The sequence below is a fragment of the Equus asinus genome, chromosome 3 (assembly GCF_041296235.1).
Source record: "Equus asinus isolate D_3611 breed Donkey chromosome 3, EquAss-T2T_v2, whole genome shotgun sequence".
Lineage (NCBI taxonomy): Eukaryota > Metazoa > Chordata > Mammalia > Perissodactyla > Equidae > Equus > Equus asinus.
The window spans coordinates 160526721-160548460 of NC_091792.1; the positions used below are offsets into that span (position 1 = coordinate 160526721).

Consider the following 21740-nt stretch of genomic DNA (forward strand, 5'->3'; position numbering starts at 1 on the left):
CTTGTCATATGCTGAGCTGTTATTATGTCAAATTCTTATTTCTTGATAAGTAAAATATTATAAATTATTGTTTCATTTATGAAAGCCCATTTCATACCAAATGTCAAAAATTGAACTCAGAAATCAGTGAAAATAAATTACAAATATTTGCTTTTACAAACACTTATTAGGTAAAATCAGACAATGTTAAATGTCACTTTGGGGTCTAATTTTCTGATCTGCTAGACTGACTGAGCTATCTCGATATAGAAATCTAAGGATGGGACTGTGTATATCTTTGTGCAGCAAGATCAATCTTTACTTAAAAACCCTTTGCTGTGAAAAAACAGAAGCTGCAAAAACTTAAAATACAACTTAATGAATTAATATAAAGAGGACATCTATGTAACTACCACTTACATTGCCAACACCTCAAAATTTCCTTCTTAATTAAAGCCTTCTCCCTGCTCAAAGGTATCCTGACTTTTTGTGTCAGCCACTTCCCACTTTCTAATCATGGGCATTTCGTGTGTTCCAAAGGTGTTTTGGGCAGAGATGATTTGTCCGCCACACCAGGGTCTGTCCTTCCCTTCTGAGGCACACGATCAGACTACATGGCTCAGTCTCTGCAGTTAGGTGTGACCAAGTGACGGGTTCCCGTTAGTGGGTTGTGCTGTCAGGTGGTGTGTGCCATTTCCTGGGTAGACCCAAAGACTCCAACTCGCTACCTAGCTGGCCTCTTTTCTTCCCTCCACTTGGAACCTGAAATGTTTCCTTTCCTACCCTGCAAATGATAACAGCGTCCTAGAGGATTGTGGAACACCATGCCAGAAGGAACCTGGGTCCCAGATTGACTTCATGAAACTAATGCACCACCAGCTGAGACCACTCGCCTCAGAACATGAGAAAGAAATAAACTACTTTTTCTTCTTTCTTCTGTTGTATTGTTGGGTCTTTTATGACTGTAAGCTTAGCTTTTTACCCTAACTCATGCACCTTTAAACTAGATTCAGAATTGGATTCATCCGACTTAACTGGTGCCATGTATAGGATTATGCATATGATTAAGCACATATTTATTAGAATATGTCTCTTTGTTTTAAGTACCAATAGAAATCAAATAACATTTTCCAGTACACATTTATCCAAATTCTGTTTTATTTTAACTTTATAGAGCTTAGAGGTGAATATAGTGTTTTCCAGTAAAATAAAAACATTTTTACAGACATTACAAATTAATACAAGTTTGAGACGCATAAAGGTAAATATCCAGCTCATTAATGTGGAAGTCTTTGCGATTTCAAGGACAGATAACAAAAACTAAGTGAGAAAATGGATCTGTTTTGATTATATTCATTCTAGTCAAGAGTATATGGATAAACATTTTGTATTATTTTTATTTCTATCAAATAAAATCCTTATGTCCAGTCACTTAGCAAACTCTGCCAGGTGTTAGATTTGCATTCCCACTACCCTAATTCAGGCCTTCATTTCTTCTCTTTTGGATTTTTGCAGTAGTTTGATTGCTGTTTGCCTTCACTTTAGTGCCACTTTGGTCCTGCCTTTGCACCATTGCTAGAATTAGCTCAGCTCTTGTGCTTGCTTCTGCAAGATTTATCTACAGAAACATTCCCACGTATTCCTACAGGGTGACCTGGCCCCTGCCTGCCCTTTTTAGTCTTACATCCTACCACATTCTCTCTCGTACTTCATGCCCCTTTCACATTTGACTGTAACTTCCAGACATGGGACATTTTCCAACTTCATCATCTACTTTTTCTCTCCTTCACTCAGAACGCTGAGTGGTGAAATCAGCATTTTACGGGGCTCTGCTCAAATGCAGTGATAGTTCTCGCATTACAAGAGTGCCTTATTGTAAGTAAACTGCATTTGATTTATTTGCAACTCCACATGTGGAACTTACTGTGAAGTAGTTTTTGGGTATTTGTATAATGCTTGAACTCTTGGTATGTTTTGAGCTCTTTGAAGGGTAAGGAGTTATCTTTGCTCTCACAGGTGGGCTCATGTGTATTCAACTCGTACTGTTTTGTAAGAGCTTTCTACAAACATAAATATATGAAGGATTTTACTGTTTTAATATATATGTTGTAAATGTTTTCCTCAACATTTTTAGGGGGTCTTTTCTATTAAAAAGGTATTTTTTTAAAAAAGAAAAAACAACCAAAAACATGAAGTCCGTAAAAAAAAATTTTTTTTTTGCATACACAAACGTAGTGAAAGGATTCAGATATACATTGTTTTCTTAGTTCAGGCTTTTTCTTCTTTGTTGAGCCCTCTTCCCTAATTGCTAACCCACGTTAACAGCTTAGTATGTGCCTCTTATATTTCTGTTCATTTGTTTCCGTGATTATAATTTCCACGATTATAATTATAGCTTGTGTGTGTGTGCACACTGTGTGGCTGTGCTTTGCCATCCAGATGAGATTGACTGAGGCCTTTGTTGCAACTGTATCACGTTTGAGCTTCCGCTTCACTCAGTCCTGCTTCCCAATAGCACCCCCGGTAAATTTCCTGCAGGCGAAGCTCAGTCTGGTTCCAAGGGAACCTGATCTGCTTCAGTTGGTGCCAGGAGTAGTCTGAGAAAGCTTACAAGGCGTTTTGGAGTTTGGTCACCCTCAGGCAGGCTGGCACTGATGACTTCATTGCAAGTTGTAGGTGGAATGTGAGTGGCAGCAGTGCAGTGAAAACCTTCGCTAGAGTTGGCTGGTCTAGCATACCAGTGGAAGCAACTGCCCAGGCTGCTGGGACAGTCCTCATTTGAAAAGTACAAAGCAGTGGGAAACAATGCAATTGGTGGCTGTGGGTGGGAATAATAGATCCTTTGGAGAAGGACAAAGGCTGAGGGTGATTAATTAGCAATTAAAGGCTAAATGTGATAGATTACTAGAGGGCTTCCTTGGTAGCCCTATAAAGAGACCACCTGCAACCACAGGCCCAGTGCCTAGTGCCGTCCTAAGACTTGTAGAGCTCCAGAGAAGGTTGAATTCTCAGACCTGGCAGGTGTGCTGCCTCAGGGTCAGGGCCTTGCTCAGGAAGAGCACCCAGACCCTGAGATATGGGTTGGGGACATCTGGATTAGTGCATTCACTTCCTCAATCCCAGATACCTCTGGGACCTGCAGAAGTGGCTACTCTTCTCTGTTAAAGGCCAGTGCATCACCCCCCTCCCACCCCCCAGCTTGAAGGCAATGCAAGAGGTTTCTGTCTTGAAAAGTAATGCATGCTCTTTCAGGAACTGCCACCCCCTTCCCTCCTGGCCCTTAAGTCACAACATAACCTGGTCAAGAGGTACTGGGCCTGTTAAAGGAGTGTATGAGACATAGGTCAGTCAGGGAACAGAAACTGTATAATTTGAACAGAGAAAGTTTAAAGCATTATTTGCTAGTAATGAGATTAGTTACTAAGGAATAAAGAGAACTCTAAAGAATATGGTAAATGCACGTGGAGCAGCTACCCGAAGTAGAGGGCCAAAGGAAGGAACAAAATTGGTATGACTTGGCCAGTTGACTTTCACTAACCTCTGTCATCTGCTGTGTTAGTACAGACACCTTGGGCTCTTTAATGGAGTAACCACGGGGCTGGGGTGGAGGCTGTGTGGGCACAACAGCATACTGCTTTCACTCACCAGGGCTGATCTAGCTGTTGCCTCTGCTGAATGTCTAACCTTCCAACAATAGACCAAATGCTGAGTCCCCAGTAGTACCATCCTTTGAGGAGAACAATCAGTCACTTGGTGGCAAGCTGAAAGTGCTGAACTCGTTGTGCCCCCAAAGGTGCCGTGATTCATCTTGACTGGAATTGACACATATTCCAGGCATGGGTTTGCCTTTGCTGTTTGCAGAGCCTCAGTGAGCTCCATTATCCAAGGCTCACAGAGCATTTGATCCACTGACGCAGAATCCGCATAGCATCACATTGGATGTAGGGACCCACTTTCCAGCAAAGGAGCTGCAGTGGGCACATGATTGTGGGACCCACCAGGTTCCCTCACAGCCACACACCAAAAACACCAGCCTGATACATTGGTGGAATGGCCTGTAGCAGGCAGAGCTCAAGTGCCAGCTTGGAGATGACACCCTGCAATGATGAAGCAGTAATCTCCAGGGTGCGGTATGTACTGTACATCAGTGACTATTACAGGGTGCATTGTCCCCCATTATATGTAATTAAGGGGTCTGGGAACCAAAAGGTGGAAGTGGGAGTGGCCCTGGTTACCATCACTCCCAGTGCTGCACTCAGTAAATTTGTTTCTCTCCCCTCATACTTCTGGGTTCTGCAGGTTTAGTCTTGACTCCCAGAGGTGAAACCCACCAGGGACACAGGAAGAGTACCATTCAGTTTCAAGCTATGGCTGCTGCCCAGTCATTTCAAGTTCGTTATGCCAACAGACGGGCAAACAAGGAATGTAATCTCCATCCCGCTAGACATGACCTCTTGGTCATCAGGAGAAGTTAGGGCTGCTGTTACATAATGGGGCCAGGGAAGCATATACTTGGCACCTAGGTGATGGTTGGTCACCTCTCAGTCCCCTGCCTAAATTTGATGGCCAGTGCAACAGCCATGGCCTGAGAAGGGCCTGGTGATTAGGGGCTTATACCTCTCAGGGATGAAGGTTTGGGTCACTCAATCAGGTAGACTACCTAGACTAGCAGAGGTGCCAAGCCAGGGTGAGGTGACCTTAGAATGGGTGCTGGAGGAGAGAAATAAGTATCATTTGCAACTTTGAGACCAGCTGCAGCAACAAGGAGATGCAGTTTATCCCATTAACCTTCCTTGTGAAAGTTTCCCCCAGGAAGAGGCCCACCAGAATCCTGAAGGAGTCGCTCCCAGAATGTATGTGAAGAAAGTGGCTGTGAACAGTCCAGTGTAGTGAATGGTAGTGTAGGACTGTAGTGAACACCGTGGATGCCTGGACCCCCTGTGTTTATGCTAAACGATTCAGTGCCCCAGCTGCTGAGACTGTTGCTGGCTGGCTGCTCACACCACAGCCCCTCTTAGTGATTGCCACAGCTGCAAAGAGGTTTTTTTTTGCCCACGGGCACACCCCTTTCCCAGGAGCAAACAATCCAATGACTGGTTGGTGCTGGGGTATAAAGGCCCAGCTCCCTTGATCCAACGGGGGACAACTCTGCATGGCCATGCCAGATCCAGAGCAGGCCTTTCTAGTCACTGCACCTTCGCCCAGTGCTCCTTCATTCCTGACAGACGCTGATCCTGAAAGCACTCCCCAAAAACCTTTCTGAATGCAGGCCTTCATCTCAGAATTGGCCTCCCGGGGACCAGACCTGTGCCAGTGTATGTATATAACATACTCATAAATGTACATCAGTGGAGAGATTTGATCATTGTTTTAAAAAATGAGATCATGTTTTCACAGATTTCTGCATCTTCAAGTCAACTGATATAACTCAAAGTCATTCTTTTTAATGACTATGTGCTTGCTTCATGATGTGGAAGTTACATAATTTATTCCTCGACTTCCCTCGTGATGAGTGTCTACTTTTCTTTCAGTCCTTTGCTATGAAGCAATACTGGCATAAACATTTTGGTTAAAACTTATTTACTGTTGCATATATTTCTATGAAACAGATAACTAGGAGGGAGGTTGGTTGGTTAGATGATTTATATATTTATATCTCTGTTTTTATTGAGGTAGCATACACACATACACATAAAGCACATATATACTGAATTATAGCTCAAAATTTCACAGTCTGAACACCTTTGTAACCTTCACCCAGATCAAGAAACAGAACAGTAGTAGTACCTTCGAGGCCCATCTCAGCTCCCTTTGGGTCCATCCTTTTCTTCCCAACTCCCAAGGGTGATACATGTATTTTTAATTTTAGTAAGTGTTGACAGTTTGCTTTCCAAAAAGATTCTAACTGTTCACATTTGTACCAGCAATGCATGACAGTACTTCTTCTCTTCCATCTTCAATTATGTTTAATTCACTGACTACTAGTGAGTTTGAGTATTATATCATGTTTATTTGCTTTTTGGATTTGCTGTTTTGTGTATTGCCTCTGCCTATCTTTTGCTCATTTTTCTCTTGAATTGTTTGTCTTTATTGGCCAACGTATAAGAAATTGTTGTATAATACAGTTGTTAACCCTTTGTCATTTTTGTTCCAAACAGTTTTCCCATGTATTATTTTCTTTCAGAAGTGGTGCTAGGGCCAGCGCTGGTGGCCCAGTGGTTAAGTTTAGCGTGCTTCGTTTTGGTAGCCTGGGTTCAGTTCCCAGGTGCAGACTTATGCCACTCATCAGTCAGTGGCCATGCTGTGGTGGTGGCTCACGTACAAAAAGAGGAAGATTGTTAGCTCAGGGCAAATCTTCCTCAGCAAAAAAGAAAATGAAGAAGAAGCAGTGCTAATGTACTATCCTTATTTATTAATCTGTCCTTTTCTACTGAATTGAGATACCATCTGTGTTGTATATTAAAGTATCGTAAGTCCTGCAGTCAGTTTCTGGGTTGTCTGTTCTGTTCTAGAGATCTTTTTGTCTGATCCTATACAAATATCATGTGGATTTGATTATAGTGGCTTTATAATGTGTTCTGATAATCTGGCAAGGCAATCTTCTTTTATTTATTTTTTTAACTTAACTGTCTTGTCTATTTTCAGATGTTTAGTATTTCATATGTACTTTGAAATTATTTTTCAATTAAAAGAGCCCTGTAGCATCTCTGATTGGAATTGCATTAAATTTATATTTGGAAGAATTAAACATTTTATGCTTGGGCTGATGCTGTGTCTTTCCATCAGCATTGATGTTGTTTTATGCCATTTCATAAGATACTAAGTTTTCATCGAGTGCCTTGTGCCTTTCTTGTTAAATTTATCCTAAGTATAACTTTTTCTATTGTAAGTGAAAGATTTCCCCCCATTTGTGTTTTTCGGTTGTTGCTGTAGAGGGAACGTGTATCACAGTGGTTATGAGCAGACTCCTCAGTCATGTCTCTGGAGTTGAATCCAGGTTCCATCACTTAATTTTCAGCCCAGGATTATTAAAATTAAATTTAAATCAAAAGTTTGTGTTAATGATATTTTACTAAATCTCTGTTCCATTGCTATAGTGTTCAGTCTAAGAATTTCTTCAAACCTTTAATACTTGCAACGTTCTGTAAAATGTTGACCTTGGGTTTTTGGACTCAAGTATTCAAATGCAAATACTAGGTAACAATTTTTAATAAACATTTCACGATTACATAGATCTGTCTATAGTAAGTTTGGAGATACTGTACATAAATGTTTATTACAATGCTAATATGCATTTTGGTTGTGATTTTATTACATTGTTTTAAGCAAGTAAATAATGAGTAAATAGCATGATTGTAGAGGCTGTTTCCAATGTTTAACTAATTATATGACTTAGATTTCAATATTTCTTTAATGCCTCATTTCTTTTTGTGTTTTTAAAAGCTGCAGAAGTGGTAAAAAAGTCCAGTGTTAAGAATTCAGTAGTACTTGAAGATGGGAAGAATCAATCACTGGGAAAAAAGGTAAATCATTCCAAATATGAATAATTCTAGACAGATAACCTTCACTCATTCAACACACTTATTAAGTGTCTACTGTATGCTAGATGTTATGGACACAACAGTTAAAAACAAAGTTCTTCTTCTCCAGGAGCTTATAGTTTAATTTGTATGAGGGGAAGGGGAAGACAGAGAAGTACAATAGATCTCTGCAATACGGTGTATTAAGTGCCATGATGGAAGTCAGTCCCAAGTGCTTTGGGAATGGTAGGAGAGACATCTACCCACTTTTTGTGCTGTTTCATTTTGCTTTTTCTGGGTGGTGGGGAGAGAAGTCTGGGATGTCTTTTTGAAGTATGAAAAGTATATCTGAGTTGAGATCTACAGGATGATTAGGAGATGGTCAGCCTAAAGATCCCCACCTTTAGAGGGTAGGGAAAGGACTTTGAGAACATTTTTCAGGTTAAAGGAAGAGAGCTTGGAACTTTGAAGGAGTGGAAATAAAGAGAAGTTTACAAAGTAGGGGATATAAATTTCACAATGGATGAGTTACATGGTTTGGGCTTGAAGGAAGAGATGAGAAGAGGTCTTATCACCAAAGACCTTGTATATGAAACAGTGGTGGAGGCAGCATAGTGGTTAAGAGAATGGATTGTGGAGCAAACTACATGTGTTCAAATCACAGTCTAACTTCCTCTAATCTAAACTCCCTGTAGTAAAATGGGGATGATAGGACTGCTGCTTGGTTGATGGGATGATGGTTTGCCCCTGAAGTGGAGGGAGGGGCATTTTCGACAGAGAAGGGACTGTGCAGCCCTTTGTAAGTAAATTCTTTCAGCAGTGTTCAAATTGTGCTCCTTGGATCCCTAAGGCAGAGGTCTTCAAACCTTGTTGCTCCCTTTGTCTCAAAAGAATTTTGAAAAGCCATGCATCTTCTGACATTTTAAGTTGACATTTATAATATTTGCTGCAAATTTTAAAAGTTTCATAGAACATCATTTCTGGTGTATTGATAATGTTGACATTTTTAAAACTATTATATCATCATTTAGGATATATCCACTAAAATCTAAATGCTGTACTCTGGCACCTTGATATCCATAATCATCCCTTTAAAAAAACTTTAGCAGCATATTTTTGAACAATCTGAATTTTTATATGTTCATTTTTCTCCTTGAACTCCTTTTCTTGTATATTCCTCCACAGAATTTTTACTGTAATATAATTTTATGCTTTAGTCTTTTCTTGAAGACCATATGATATTTCTCTGCAATGAAAATGAGTATAAATTTAAAATTTCTATGACCATATGACCAACTGTTAAAACATTTTCTTTCAAAATTATTTTTAAAGTACTATTAGTGTATAATTGTTCAAAACAGCATAAATATCATAAAATCTGAAAAATAAACATTCAAAATAAAATTTTATTGTAAATGAATCCCATAGTTCATCATGTCAAATGGATAGGCATGCTTTTTTCCCGTTGGTTGGTTTGTGAATCTATGAATGAGTATTGCACATTGCTAGATCAAGATAGGAAGAGGATTGCTGCTGAGCCATATTTTTTTTTTAATTTTTAGTAGATAGATTAACATATCAAATAGTTGTGGTGATTTCATTTTCTCTATAAATGGTCTTTACTTGGAAGTTGTAAATTATTATTCTTCACTCTTACGCACATCTGCAACATATTCCCGTCCATGGCATCTCATTACATGCACAATTTCAATACAGGGGTGTGGCTGGAGACTTTGTTGAACTCCTGCCTATCCCAGCTCATGATTCACATATGCACTCCTACCTGGGTTGAGAAAAATCACTGCTCTAGAAGACGCTATATAATTTCATTAGAAAGTTTATTCTAGATGATATGAAGCTGTGTTCCTACTTTACCTTAGATGAGTTTTATCAGAAATTAGTTTGGTTTATATATCTGTTTTATGAATCCATATTCTAATGAAATATTTTCCATTTTTTGATAGAATCTTAGTTCTTTTACAAGCCAGACATCAAGAGCTTCTGTCAAACTCTCTCCTCAGTCTTCCAGTATCAGACTCACAGATCAGCTGTCTACTGACCAAAAACAGAAGGACATCAACTTGTTGGCTCCTTCCAGTTGTTTAATTCCACAGTGTAACCAAGAGGCTTCAGTTCTACAGAAACTAGAACATAAAAGAAAATATTCCCTAAAAGAAAATATAAATAATGAAAATAAGGGAAGCGTGAATCTTAAAAGAAAACATATTACATACAATAATTCATCAGAGAAAACAAGTAAACATATGGCATTGGAAGAAGATGCTGATGAGGTTGGACTCTACCTAAATTCTGGGAACTCAAGAGCATTCAAAAACCATTTTTGTGATATTAGGTATTTGGATGATTTGGAGAAAAGCCAGCTGATTGAAATGCTCAAACAGGCAGTAGCCTTGGCACTAACTCTGATGTATAAGGATGGTTCAACCCAGCTAAGAGCTGACCAGGTTAGTAAACAGTGTTGGTTTTTGTTTGTTTGTTTTGGGGTTTTTTGGCACCATAAAAGAAATCCATTTTCTTAGTGTCTGATTTTGATAGGAGAACGAGAAATAAGATTTTGAGCCTCCCCTTCTCCCTCAGTGGCAAGTGATTGATAATGCATAGTTCTCATCTGTTTTTTAAGAAACTGCCAAAATGTTTTCCAGAGTGATTATACCATTTTATATTCCACCAGCAATATACAAGGGTTCCAAATTCTCCACCTCCTTGTTAATACTTGTTGTTGTCTGTCTTTTTTATTTTAGCCATTATAGTGGGTGTGAAGTGGTACTTCACTGTGGTTTTAAATTGCGTTTCCCTAATAACTAATGACATTGAGTATCTTCTCATGTACTTGTTGACCATTTGTGTGTCTTCTTTAGGGAAATATATATTCAAATCTTCTGCTCATTTTTTGATTGGGTTGTTTGTTTTCAGTTGCTTTATCTTGGATCTGTAAGGGTTCTTTATGTATTCTGATACAATCTGTTGTCAGATATATGATTTGCAATTCTCCAAATCTGTGGCTTGTTTTTTCAATTTCTTGATGGTGTATTTTGAAGCAGAAAAATTTTTTAATTTGATGAACTCCGGTTTATCAGATTTTTTCTTTTATTTCCTGTGCTTTTGTTGTTGTATTTAAGAATGCTGTGCCTATCCCAGGTCATGAAGATTTACTCCTGTTTTCTTCTAAGTTTATAGTTTTAGCTCTTACATTTAAATCCATTTTGACTTAGTTTTGTGTATGGTGTGAGATAAAAACATAAATCTACCCTTTTGCATGGGGATTTCTAGTTTTCCCAGTATTATTTGTTGAAAAGACTCTTCTTTCTCTGTTGAATTTCCTGGCACTTTTACTGGAAATCAATTGACTATAAATGTAAGAGTTTATTTCTGGACATTCAATTCTGTCCATTCATCCATATGTTTTTCCTTATGACAGTACCATGCTGTCTTGATTACTGTATCTTTGAAGTAAGTTTTGAAATCAGGGAGTGTGAATCTTCCAGCTTTGTTTCTCTTTTTCAGTATTGTTTTGGGTAGTCTCGTTGCTTTGCGTTTCCATATAAAGTTTAGAATCAGTTTGTCAACTTCTGCAAACATCCAGCTGGAATTTGATACAAACTGTATTGAATCTATAGATTAATTTTGGGAGTTTTGCCACTGTAACAGTATTCAGTTTTCTGATCCATGGACAGGGGGTATCCTTTCATTTATTTAAAACTTCAATTTTTTTTAGCAGTTTTGTAGTTTTCAGTGTAGTATACAAATCTTCCTTTTTTTGAAAGACATTTTTGCTGACTAAAAAATTGTAAGTTGGTAGTTTTTTTCTTTCAGTAATTTAAAGATGTTACTCCACTGTTTTGTAACTTACCTTGTTTCCCACAAGAAATCTGCTGTCATCCATTTCTATGTTTCTATCTAGGTAGTATGCAGCCCCCCCATCTCCCCTACCCTGGCTTCTTTCAAGGTTTTCTTTTTATCACTGGTTTTAAGCAATTTCATTATGATGTGATTTGGCATAGTTTTCTTCATGTTTCTTGTACTTAGAGTTTATTGATCTTCTTGGTTCTATAGAATAACTTGGGAGAGTTGGCATTCTTATTATTTTGAGTTTTGTAGCCTTTGAGCATGGTATGTCTCTGTTATTTAGGTCTTCTCTGATTTCTTTCTTCAGTATTTTGTAGTTTTCAGTATACAGATCCTATAGATATTTTGTTGATTTCTAAGTATTTCATTTTTTGGAATAGTTATTATAAAGAGTAATTTCTTTTTCTTTAAAGTTCATTTTTATATGTTTATTGCTAGTGTATAGAAATACAGTTGAGGTTTTTGTTTTGGTCTTGTATCCTGTAACCTTGCTAAACTCGTGTATTACTTCCAGGAGTTCTTTTTTGTAGGTTCCTCTGAGTTTTCTATGCAGACATTTGTGGTATCTGTAAATAGGGACAGTATAATTCTTCCTTTCTGATTTATATGCCTTTATTTCTTTTTCCTATTGTATTACACTGGCTAAGACCTCCATTATGATGTTAAATAGAGAGGAGACCAGATTTGGAGAGTAAGATCATGAGTTTGGCTTTTGGCCTTGATTGTCACAAAAAGAGTTGTTTGTTTACAAATTTACAAGTTTTCTCTTTTCTCTCTGCTTAATTATAAAACATGACATATTTTTCTTAAATAAACACATTGTCTATGTTTAATATTGAAACTTTATTTTATTGTGTATTCACAGGCTCTAGTTTCCCCTGTTAAAGGAATTGTGATGTTAGTACAGAGCCACGCAGAAGGCAGCAGTGGTCCTCTGGATGCCTCAGCCTCTTACTGTGTTCTCGAGGAAGGCTTCACACCCAGTGATCAGTTTATCTACATAAAAACAGAGCTCTCTTGTATTTGGAGCCAGGAACAGGAGGCACATAGTCAATTTGCCAGGTTCGACATCTTCACTCATTACCTTAAATCTTACTTACATGCCTGCTTTGTCCTAATTTAAAGTTTCTGAAGCTCCAATTTTATTATGTAAACTTTTACAAGTTTTGTATGGGCACATGAAAATAAAATGGATCTAAATGACAGAAACCTCTACAAACATTGGCTCTCTCCCCCTCAAAGAGCTTCTGGCATGGAGGTTTCATCCTTTTGTGGGAGCCTGCTCCAGAATTTGAATCAACATCTCAATGAAAGTTGGTGAGGAAAACATCATCCCCAGGCCTGAAAACCCAGAGTCACTGCAAGAGTCCCAGATGATTTTCCTCATCACACTCGTTCACTCACTCACTGCATTAGAAAATGAATTTATCACTGTCTTCAAACAGTAAACTGTCCTCAATACCACCAAGATATTATGAATTTCAAAGCTTCATGTCTGTGAACATAAACAAGACGTGTCTCACTTGGACGTGCCCTCTTAGAATCTTAGAATAGGCAGGGATGCCCCTTCTCAATCCTGAAAAGTCCTATTGTAGGTTGGAGCCTGTGCCTCTTGTCACTCTTTATTTGCACATGCTGTCAGCCCCGTTGAAGTTTCTGCCTTGGGTGGGGGCATCCACTTCCTGTCCGCCCAGCCCTCTGAGTTCAGGTCAATTAGTGCCCCGAGATTGCTCCTTAAAGCCGCTGCCCTGAAGAGGAGTTCAAGGAGGCTCAAGGATAGAAGGTGGGGAGCCTGGCCCTTCCTGTCTAATACAGTCTCAGTAGGCCTTGATGAGTTTTCGGTAACTGTTGTGTGGGTCCCAGGCTATTGATAGTGATGCTCTCAGCTAGGAACTCCTGAGGCACTTGCCAGGGGACGTATTACTGGTAGTGAGCCCCCACAGACGTTTCCCCCACAGGGGCCAAAGCTGTGGCTGGACTAGCCTTTGTGGTTCTTATTATGATCACAGGACACACTTCAGCAAAAAACGTCAGGCAACTTAGAGACTATAAGATTTATTATTCATCGGTCCTGGAGCGTACCCAGCATGCCCGAGGGCCACACAGCGAGGTCTTCAGTAGACAGAGACAGAGCATTGACCTAGGGCTCTGCTTTTATTAGGATCTGAGGGTGGGGTGCGTAGGGTTTCAAGGGTTCAGTCTTTATTGGCTAGTTTAAAGCATAAGAGAGGGAATTAGGACATGGTAAGGGAGAAGCATGGTCACTCTAGTGGTCAGTTATCTGGATCACCCAGGGCCTTCTGAGGAGGGACCTTCATGGGTGGGGAAGACCTAGATCCTTATCTGCTTGGTTTGCTAATAGCTGTGTCATACAGCTGGCAACGTGTCTACCCAAGATGGATGTCTTTTGAAATGGTTGCCTCAGCAATCAAAAGCTTAATGTCAAGTACTTACACTACAGTAACTTTGATGAGAACAGGACAGTGTTTGACTAATATAGCATTCTGCTCCCAAGAAACCCATAAGCTTCCTTTTACATAGTTTTCTTTTGAAAGAACAATTCGGCAGGTCTATCCTATGGAAGATCTCTGTGAGAGTAGAGCCCTAATATTTGGACAGCCTTTTCTGAATTCTGGATTTATATATCCTACTCGACATCTGCTTGGACATCTAGTAGTCACTTCAGCCTTAACATGTGCATCTGCCAGAGTCCCAGATTATTTTCCTCATCACACTTGTTCACTCACTGCATTAGAAAATGAAGTTATCACTGCCTTCAAACAGGAAACTGTCCTCAATACCACCAAGATATTATGAATTTCAAAGCTTCTATCTTCCCTGCAACTTGCCTTCTACAGCCTTTGTTGTCTTAGTTAGTGTCACCGTTAGCCCTCCATGAGCTCAGTCCGTTATCTTTAATTTCTCTCTCTTTTTCTGTACACTTCCTCTCAGCTCTTAGTGAATCCCATTGGTTCTGCCTTCAAAATACAGGTAGATTCTGACCTACTCTCATCCCCTCTGCTGCTGCCTTTCCTCTGCAGGCCTTTACCTCCTGACTGAATTGTGGCAAGGAGCCTCCCACGTCCACCTGCCCCTTCTGTCTGTTTTTAGCACAGCACCCACAGAGGTCCTGTTCAAACGTAAATCAGATCACCTCACTCCCCTGCTCAAAACCTCTAAAAGCTCCTGCTTTGCTCTGAAGGAAAGCCAAAGTTCCTACAGTGGCCCTGCAGGTCTACGTACCCAACCCCTCTGCTGCTTCTTGGTCCTCTTCTCCTCTTTCCCCACTCTCACTGCTGTTCCCGAATGTGGGGAGCATGCCGCTACCCCAGGGCCTTGTACCAGCTGTTCCCTCTCCTGCAGTATTCTTCCAGATATCTGTGTGATTCACCACCTCATTCCTTTGTGTTTCTCTTTAAACAAAGAAAAGCAAATTATGAAAATACAAAGTAGAGAGAATGGTATAATGAGCCCCATATACGCATCCATCCAGACCAAACAGTTATCAAAGGTTTTTCCGTACTTCCTTTATCTGTCCCTTTTTGAGGGGAAGGGTAGGGAGCTGGGATTAAATCCCAAACATGTCCTTTTACCTCACTTGTCTCAGGAGTTAGCTCTAAAAAACAGGTTTTTTTTGTTTGTTTGTTTTACATAGCCACAATGCCATTCTCAAAATTAACAGATGTTATACCCAGGCCAAATTTTAAAAATGTCCTTCTACACTTGATCTACTGGGATCAGGACCAACAAGGTCCACATGTGACATTTGGAGATCATGTCTCTTCTGCCTCTTCTAATATGAGCATCCTCCGACCCTTCACCCCATCTTGCAGAAGGTCCCACCTTCTGGACGTACCTGTTTCCTCATTGTGGCAATCTTTAACTGGTTTTCCTTTTCTCCATATTTTCTGTAAAGTGGAGTTTAGTTCTACAAGCTTGATTATTCAAGTCCAACTTTTTTTACAAGAAAACTTCTCTCAGTGGTGCCATATGTTTCTTCAAACCATCTGTGATGCAGTTGGTGGCCAGATTTAGTAAATAAAACTACAAGATGTTAAATTTGAGTTTCAGATAAACAACTAATTTTTAGTATATCTCAAATATTACATGAGACATTCTTACACTAAAAGGAAAAATCTCCAAAAAATATTTACATTTTTTCAGATAAAAATTATTCACTGTTTTTCTGAATTTCAAGTTTAACTGGGTGTCCTGTATTCTATCTGGCTACCTTTATGATGCAATTGTGTTGTCCCAATACCATGATGCTGAGATAGAGCCGTGGGTCAGGTGGTGGCAGCACGATCCCGCCTTTGTAAACTTCCCCAGCAGACTTTCCCCTGTGGTTTGTCTATCGATGAGGGTCATTGGAATCACTTTTAAATTATGACTTGAGGATGATGATTTTTCTAACTATCATTTATTCCACATTTATTGGCTAAAATTTTCTGTATAGAACTTTCCTTCATTAACTAGGCTTTTTGTTCTCCTTGTCATTCAAGTCTTTACGTAGGTATTACCCTATCAGTAAGGCCGTGCCTGACCACCCTGTATAAAACTGTACCCCATCCCAACAGCACACATGTTCCCTATCTCCTTTCCCTGCTCCGTAGTTCTCTGCAATACCACCATTATCATTCTCTCTTACTTGCTTGTTTTGTTTACTGTACATCTACCCCAAAGCTCTCTGGAGGCAGGGATTTTTATATCTCCACAGCCAAGAACAGTGCCAGAGAGCGTGTGCTTAATAAATATTTATTCAATATTATTACTCAATGAATGAGTATTGAGGTTTAATTTTTATAAGTTCCAGGACAATTATATGAAGACATTGACTCAAATACCATAAAATTGGAAGTAATAATCCCAATTCTATGATAGTATCTTTGAGATTCAAAATGAATTTAAATCATATTTAAATTAATAGACACATACATAATTTTTTTACACAAAACATATTTAACAACATTTGTTAAATACCCATGCAAGGTCTTTTCACATACATGCTCTCTTTTCATTTTAACATTAACTGTGTATATTAGGTGTTATTAGTTCCATTTTATATGTGAGGAAACTGAGACTCAGAGAGATAGAGATAGAGAGGTAGTCATAGGTCATCCTTGAGATTTCAGCACAAGCCTCCTTTTTTAATACTCAAGTCTAGTTTTTTTATACCATAGCTGCCTTTTTGTTTTGTAATTGGGACATAATTGACTTATATAACTGACTTATAAAACACAGTGTTTTAGCCACTTTGTCTTACAAGATATTCTTTTTGTGGTCTTATCAAGATAGAAGCATCTCTTGTTAGTGGGAGATATTGTGGTTATTAGATGACCTCATTAAGGACTCCTGGGTTCCCAGCATACAAGAGCATCACAGTGGAAGGAACTCCAGTTGTCTCCAGTTCTTCTCCCTTGCAAACTTTCATCCCCCTTCCCCTTCTCTCCTCCTGTACACCCTCTCCCAAATCCAGTAGAGCCAAGACCTGAAGCTGTGCAACAGTTGGCACTTTGCCCTCCCTAGCATCCTGGCCCCTCTCTTCAAGGGAAGCCAAGCTAAAATCATACAAGAAAATGAAAAAAGCCTAAAAAGATCTTGTCTCTGGAGCAAGCCAAGCAAAATCTAACTATATGTTGACTTAGTGTGCAGACCTATTTGGGCTCCTAGTTTCTTTCTTCCTTGGCCGTTTCCAAAGACCCTCATTAATGTGTTAATAAATTGTTACTGTAGTAGGAGATTTATAGCTTGGGCCTTGGCAGCAGTGAGATAGGGTCTCAGACCTCAGCTTTGCCTCTTAGCAGTTGTGTAACACTGGGAAAATTGTTTAACCTCTCTGAGCCTCAGTTTTCTTATCTGTAAAGTGGATCTAGTGCCTGCCTAATACGATTGTGATGAGGATTCAATGCAATACTCCTTGTGAAGTGTTTAGCATGGGATCTGCTCCTGGGGAGTGTTTAATAAGTGTTAACTACTATGAATCCCATATTCATGGATCATAATGTAATGGGGAGAGCAAACTTTCAAAGTAAATTACACTATAGCAAGTGTGGTCCTGGCTGTAGCAGATGTGTGGACAGGAAGGAGGAGAAGGAACATAGCAGAGGAACAAAGCCCTGCCTGCGATCCAGGCAGACCCTCCTGAAAATAGCGCTTGAGCCGTGTTCAGGAATTGTGGGAGGAGAATTTTAGGCAAGAATACAGCATGTGCAGTGGCTCTGGAGTGTGAGGGGACGTTGCACAGTCTGGTGACAGAGGAAAGAGTATTCAGTGTGAGCCAAGGATAGAATGTTGGGAGGGAGTGCTGGGAGAGCAGGCTGGAGAGTTGTGTTAGGGCTGGCTGTAAAGAGCCCAAAATGTGTATGGTCCGCTCAGGAATTTGGGTCTTAGTCTGTAGGTAATGGGGCTTTGCCCAGGGATTGGCTCTGAACAGCTGTGTGACCTTGGATTTGTTACTTAGCCTCTCTGTGTCTCAGCTTCATAATCTGTAAAGTGCAGATAATAAGTAATACCAACCTCACAGGATTTTTGAATTAATCTATGTAAAGCTCTTAGAAGAATGTCTGCAACGAAGTACTATTTAAGTGATAGCTGTTGGTGGAGTAGTGATAATTTTTTTCCAAGATGGAAAGTCCTAAATTAATGTCTAAATCAGTGAATTTCCTTTCATCTTCTAGGGATGTGCTGTTTCAAATACTGAAATGTAAATGTCCTGTTATTTGTTTTAATGCAAAGGATTTTGTGAGAACAGTGCTACAGTTTTTTGGTGATGATGGCAGTTGGAAGCATGGTAAGTTATAGCTGGTTGGCTGAAAGTACAGGAGGCCCCGGACTTGGGACTGGCTCCTGAAGCGGGGACGGTCTTCTGGGGCTGAGCCCTTAACCTGCATTGTGTGCCATAACTTCAGGTAGGTAGTGTCAGAATTGAATTGAATTCTTGGACACCCAGCTGAAGTCTGCAGAGAACTGGAGTTGGCGGTGTGGAAAACCCACACATGTGGTGTCAGAGGTGGTGTCAGAAAACACAACAGAGTACCCATCACCCAGTTTCAACAATTATCAACTTATGTCCAGTCTTCTTTCCTGTATAACTCCTCACATTTCCAAACCCTCATCCCCTGGATTATTTTGTAGCCAATCCCAAGCATCATATGATTAATCTGTAAATATTTCAATTATATGACTAACATATGAGGATTTCACTTTTTGTGTGTGTGAGGAAGATTAGCTGTGAGCTAACATCCATGCCAATTTTCCTCTGCTTTGCATATGGGATGCTGCCACAGCATGGCTTGATGAGTGTGTGTAGGTCCATTCCCAGGATCTGAACCTGCAAATCCCGGGCTGCCAAAGCAAAGTGTGCAAACTTAACCACTATGCCACTGGGCCGGCCCCTGAGGATTTCATTTTTAAGATGATACCATCATCATCTCCCCCTCAAATTAACAATAATCTTTTTTTTTTTTCCTTAAAGATTGGCACCTGAGCTAACAACTGTTGCCAGTCTTCTTTTTTTTCTTCCTGCTTTATCTCCCCAAACCCCACTGTACATAGTTGTATATCTTAGTTGCAGGTCCTTCTAGTTGTGGCATGTGGGATGCCGCCTCAACGTGGCCTGACGAGTGGTGCCATGTCTGCGCCCAGGATCCGAACCAGCGAAACCCTGGGCCGCCACGGCAGAGCACGCGAACTTAACCACTCGGCCACAGGGCTGGCCCCTCCATCTTCTTTTTTACTTAAGGCATTATCTGTTGCATTTATTTGCTTTTGTGTGTTGCCAGTTTAATTTTTATTTCTGAAATGGCTTTTTAATTTCCCTTTCCTGAATTCTTCCATTTCTTCATTCATTTTTCTTTTTCTAAGTCACCTAATTTCTAAGTATTTCTAATTCTGGTTTATTTATTTTTCATGGCTTTTATTATTTTCTTAATGTTTCTTAGCTCATTTTAAATCTATTTTGTTGGCATTTCTTTTTAAACTAGTGGCACTTTCTCCCCAGTGTGGAGTTTGTCCTAGCAGGCTTCAGTTTGTTAGTCACAAGAGTTTATAGGGACCAGCCCCCAGACCATTCCAGTGCTGTCAGACCTTCCCCAAGGATTTTCAAAAATATACGTTAAGAACCCTTAATTTTGGGCCATCAGAGCTTTGAAAAGGCAAATAGAGTGGAATAGTCCTACTGGGTCAGTTAGCATTGCTAGACAGTGCTATATGAAGTCATGCATAGTTGACTTGAGTGGCACGCAGCCAGAATGACTGCCGACTTTGTCTCGCCAAACTCTCCAAAGTTCCAAATCTACCAGTGTAAGAGACTCCCTAGTCATCAAACAAAGAAGTCATGATACTGACTGTTAGTAAATATAAATCTCTTAGACTAGTATAATTAAAAGATGCCAAAAAATATAATATTTAGTGTGATGTGAGCTAAGACTACAGTTTTGTTTAAAGGCAAACTCGTTACTTTTGTATAGCACAATTCAAAATGTTAAAGTAACTTGAAGGCCGGCCCCACGGCCGAGTAGTTAAGTTCACGCGCTCCACTTCGGCGGCCCAGGGTTTCGCTGGTTTGGATCCTGGGCACGGATATGGCACCGCTCATCATGCCACAACTAGAAGGACCCACAACTAAAAATATGCAACTATGTAGCAGGGGGCTTTGGGGAGAAAAAGGAAAAAAAATAAAATCCTAAAAAAGGTAACTTGAAAAAACAATCACATAGAATTCAGATTTATCTCTTAATTTATGAGCCCCTCTTTATCCATTTATAACTCCCCCTTCATATCTAAAACACTCTGATACTAAAATTTATCTATTTAGCAAATATCATTTTTATTTTTTAAAAAGCACCTTCACATATGTCTCACAGATACTTATAGTAATCTTTTCTCCCAGTTTTCAGATGAGAAAACTAACACTTAAGGGGCAAAGTGACCTCCCTGGCTCACAGGGTGGTCTGGCGCCCTGGTTCTTTTCACACATCGTGATGCAGCACATCTAGTTGTCTCACAGGATTTTCCTCACATCAGGGTAAATGCCCAAAACATCAAGCGTCTTTGCCCTCGCACACACTGCCCAGCCTCCCCAGAACTCAATGACGAGGATGCCATTTGCTCAGGCAGCTTCTCATCACTCTTGCTTCTACTCACAAGACTTGGATTCCTGAACGTCCCAATGCGAGGCGAGGTCAAAGTTGGCCTAGGAACGTAGACCAGTGAGAGACTGGAGGAGGGGAGGACTTGGAAAGAGTGGATTCATTGACATATGTGATTGAAAAGCCAGATGGGGGAGAGGTGCATGGGGCAGTGAGAGGCTTGGGAGCAGGGAGGGGAAGAGAAAGGTGGGGAAGAGGAGACAAGAAGTGTAGCTGAGGATTCTGACTTTGATCCCTTTTAACATTTTTGAGAGATCCAAATTCCAAGTTAGTTTGGAGTCTCCACCCCTTTTTGACTGTTTGGGATCCATTCCCCATGGAGATTGGCCATGTGGGACCTGGGGGGAGGCTGCTCTTATCAAAGATTCGAAATTCTTTAGGAATGACAGAGCATCACTTTGATACTTAGCTGTGTAATTTGAGAGGATGGTAACACTATTATTATTAATTTGAACTTGAGAACCTTGTAAAAGCAGGGAAAAGTACAATTATTCATTTTTCTTAGAATGATTAAAGGACCTTTTTCTCGTTAGTTGCTGACTTTGTAGGGCTAGATCCCAGAATCGCTGCATGGCTTATAGATCCTAGTGATGCTGCTCCCTCTTTTGAAGATTTAGTGGCAAAATACTTTGAAAACTCCATCACAGTTAAAGTGAGCAGCACATATGGAAATTCCTCAAGAAATATTGTGGTGAGTTGTTTTAAGATAAGGTTTTGTCAACCTTAATGTAACCCTAATTTTTCTCTAGAAACTTTCTGGTTCATAGACAGTCCAATAGTAAAGAATATTGCTGACATTCATTTTTACTTATTCAGCGCAAATGCTTTTTACTCTGACATTTCTGGAGGAAGATATTCAATAAGGATGGGTAATTTCTCTTCCTTCGTGAAACTGTTCCTGGGAAATCCCATTCACAGTGTGATCCTTCTAAATGGGTTCTCTGGTGTCAGAAAGTCAGCTGCTCCATGAGTGGAGAGCTGCTTGTTTATAAATTCTTAGTGCTGGTGATATGGCTGCTGTGACAGAGGGCCTGGGTTGGCCACTCCTCAGTCCACATGCGGAGACTTGTAGAAGCTGCTCCAGGTATGTCTCTCTGAGCCCCTCTTCTGAAGATGCCCCCGATTGTTAAGAACCACTGTCCGGAGAAGCAAGGGTGCTTGCAGCTTTGGAATCCTGCCTGGAGCTCAGTGAAAGGGAGACTTGACATGGCCACATGGCAGGCTC

The 21740-nt window shown here is 40.1% G+C and overlaps 1 protein-coding gene across 21 annotated transcripts in view; it reads left to right on the forward strand.

Moving 5' to 3' along the window:
* Positions 1-21740, forward strand: part of POLN (DNA polymerase nu) — a 171399-nt gene that overhangs the window by 15689 nt on the left and 133970 nt on the right. For 11 of the 21 annotated variants that reach the window (XR_011502393.1, XR_011502390.1, XR_011502391.1 and 8 more), the window contains 4 exons: positions 7423-7502; positions 9464-9964; positions 12232-12428; positions 18044-18156. Coding sequence is in view for 16 of the 21 variants with exons in the window: in XM_070506379.1 (XP_070362480.1) it covers positions 7423-7502; positions 9464-9964; positions 12232-12428; positions 18044-18156 (891 nt within the window). In the remaining 5 variants the exon portion in view is untranslated. Of the gene's footprint in view, positions 1-7422; positions 7503-9463; positions 9965-12231; positions 12429-18043; positions 18157-21048; positions 21207-21740 lie in introns of those variants that run through there. The other 10 variants (XR_011502392.1, XM_044767962.2, XM_014829715.3 and 7 more) reach the window with 6 other exon arrangements.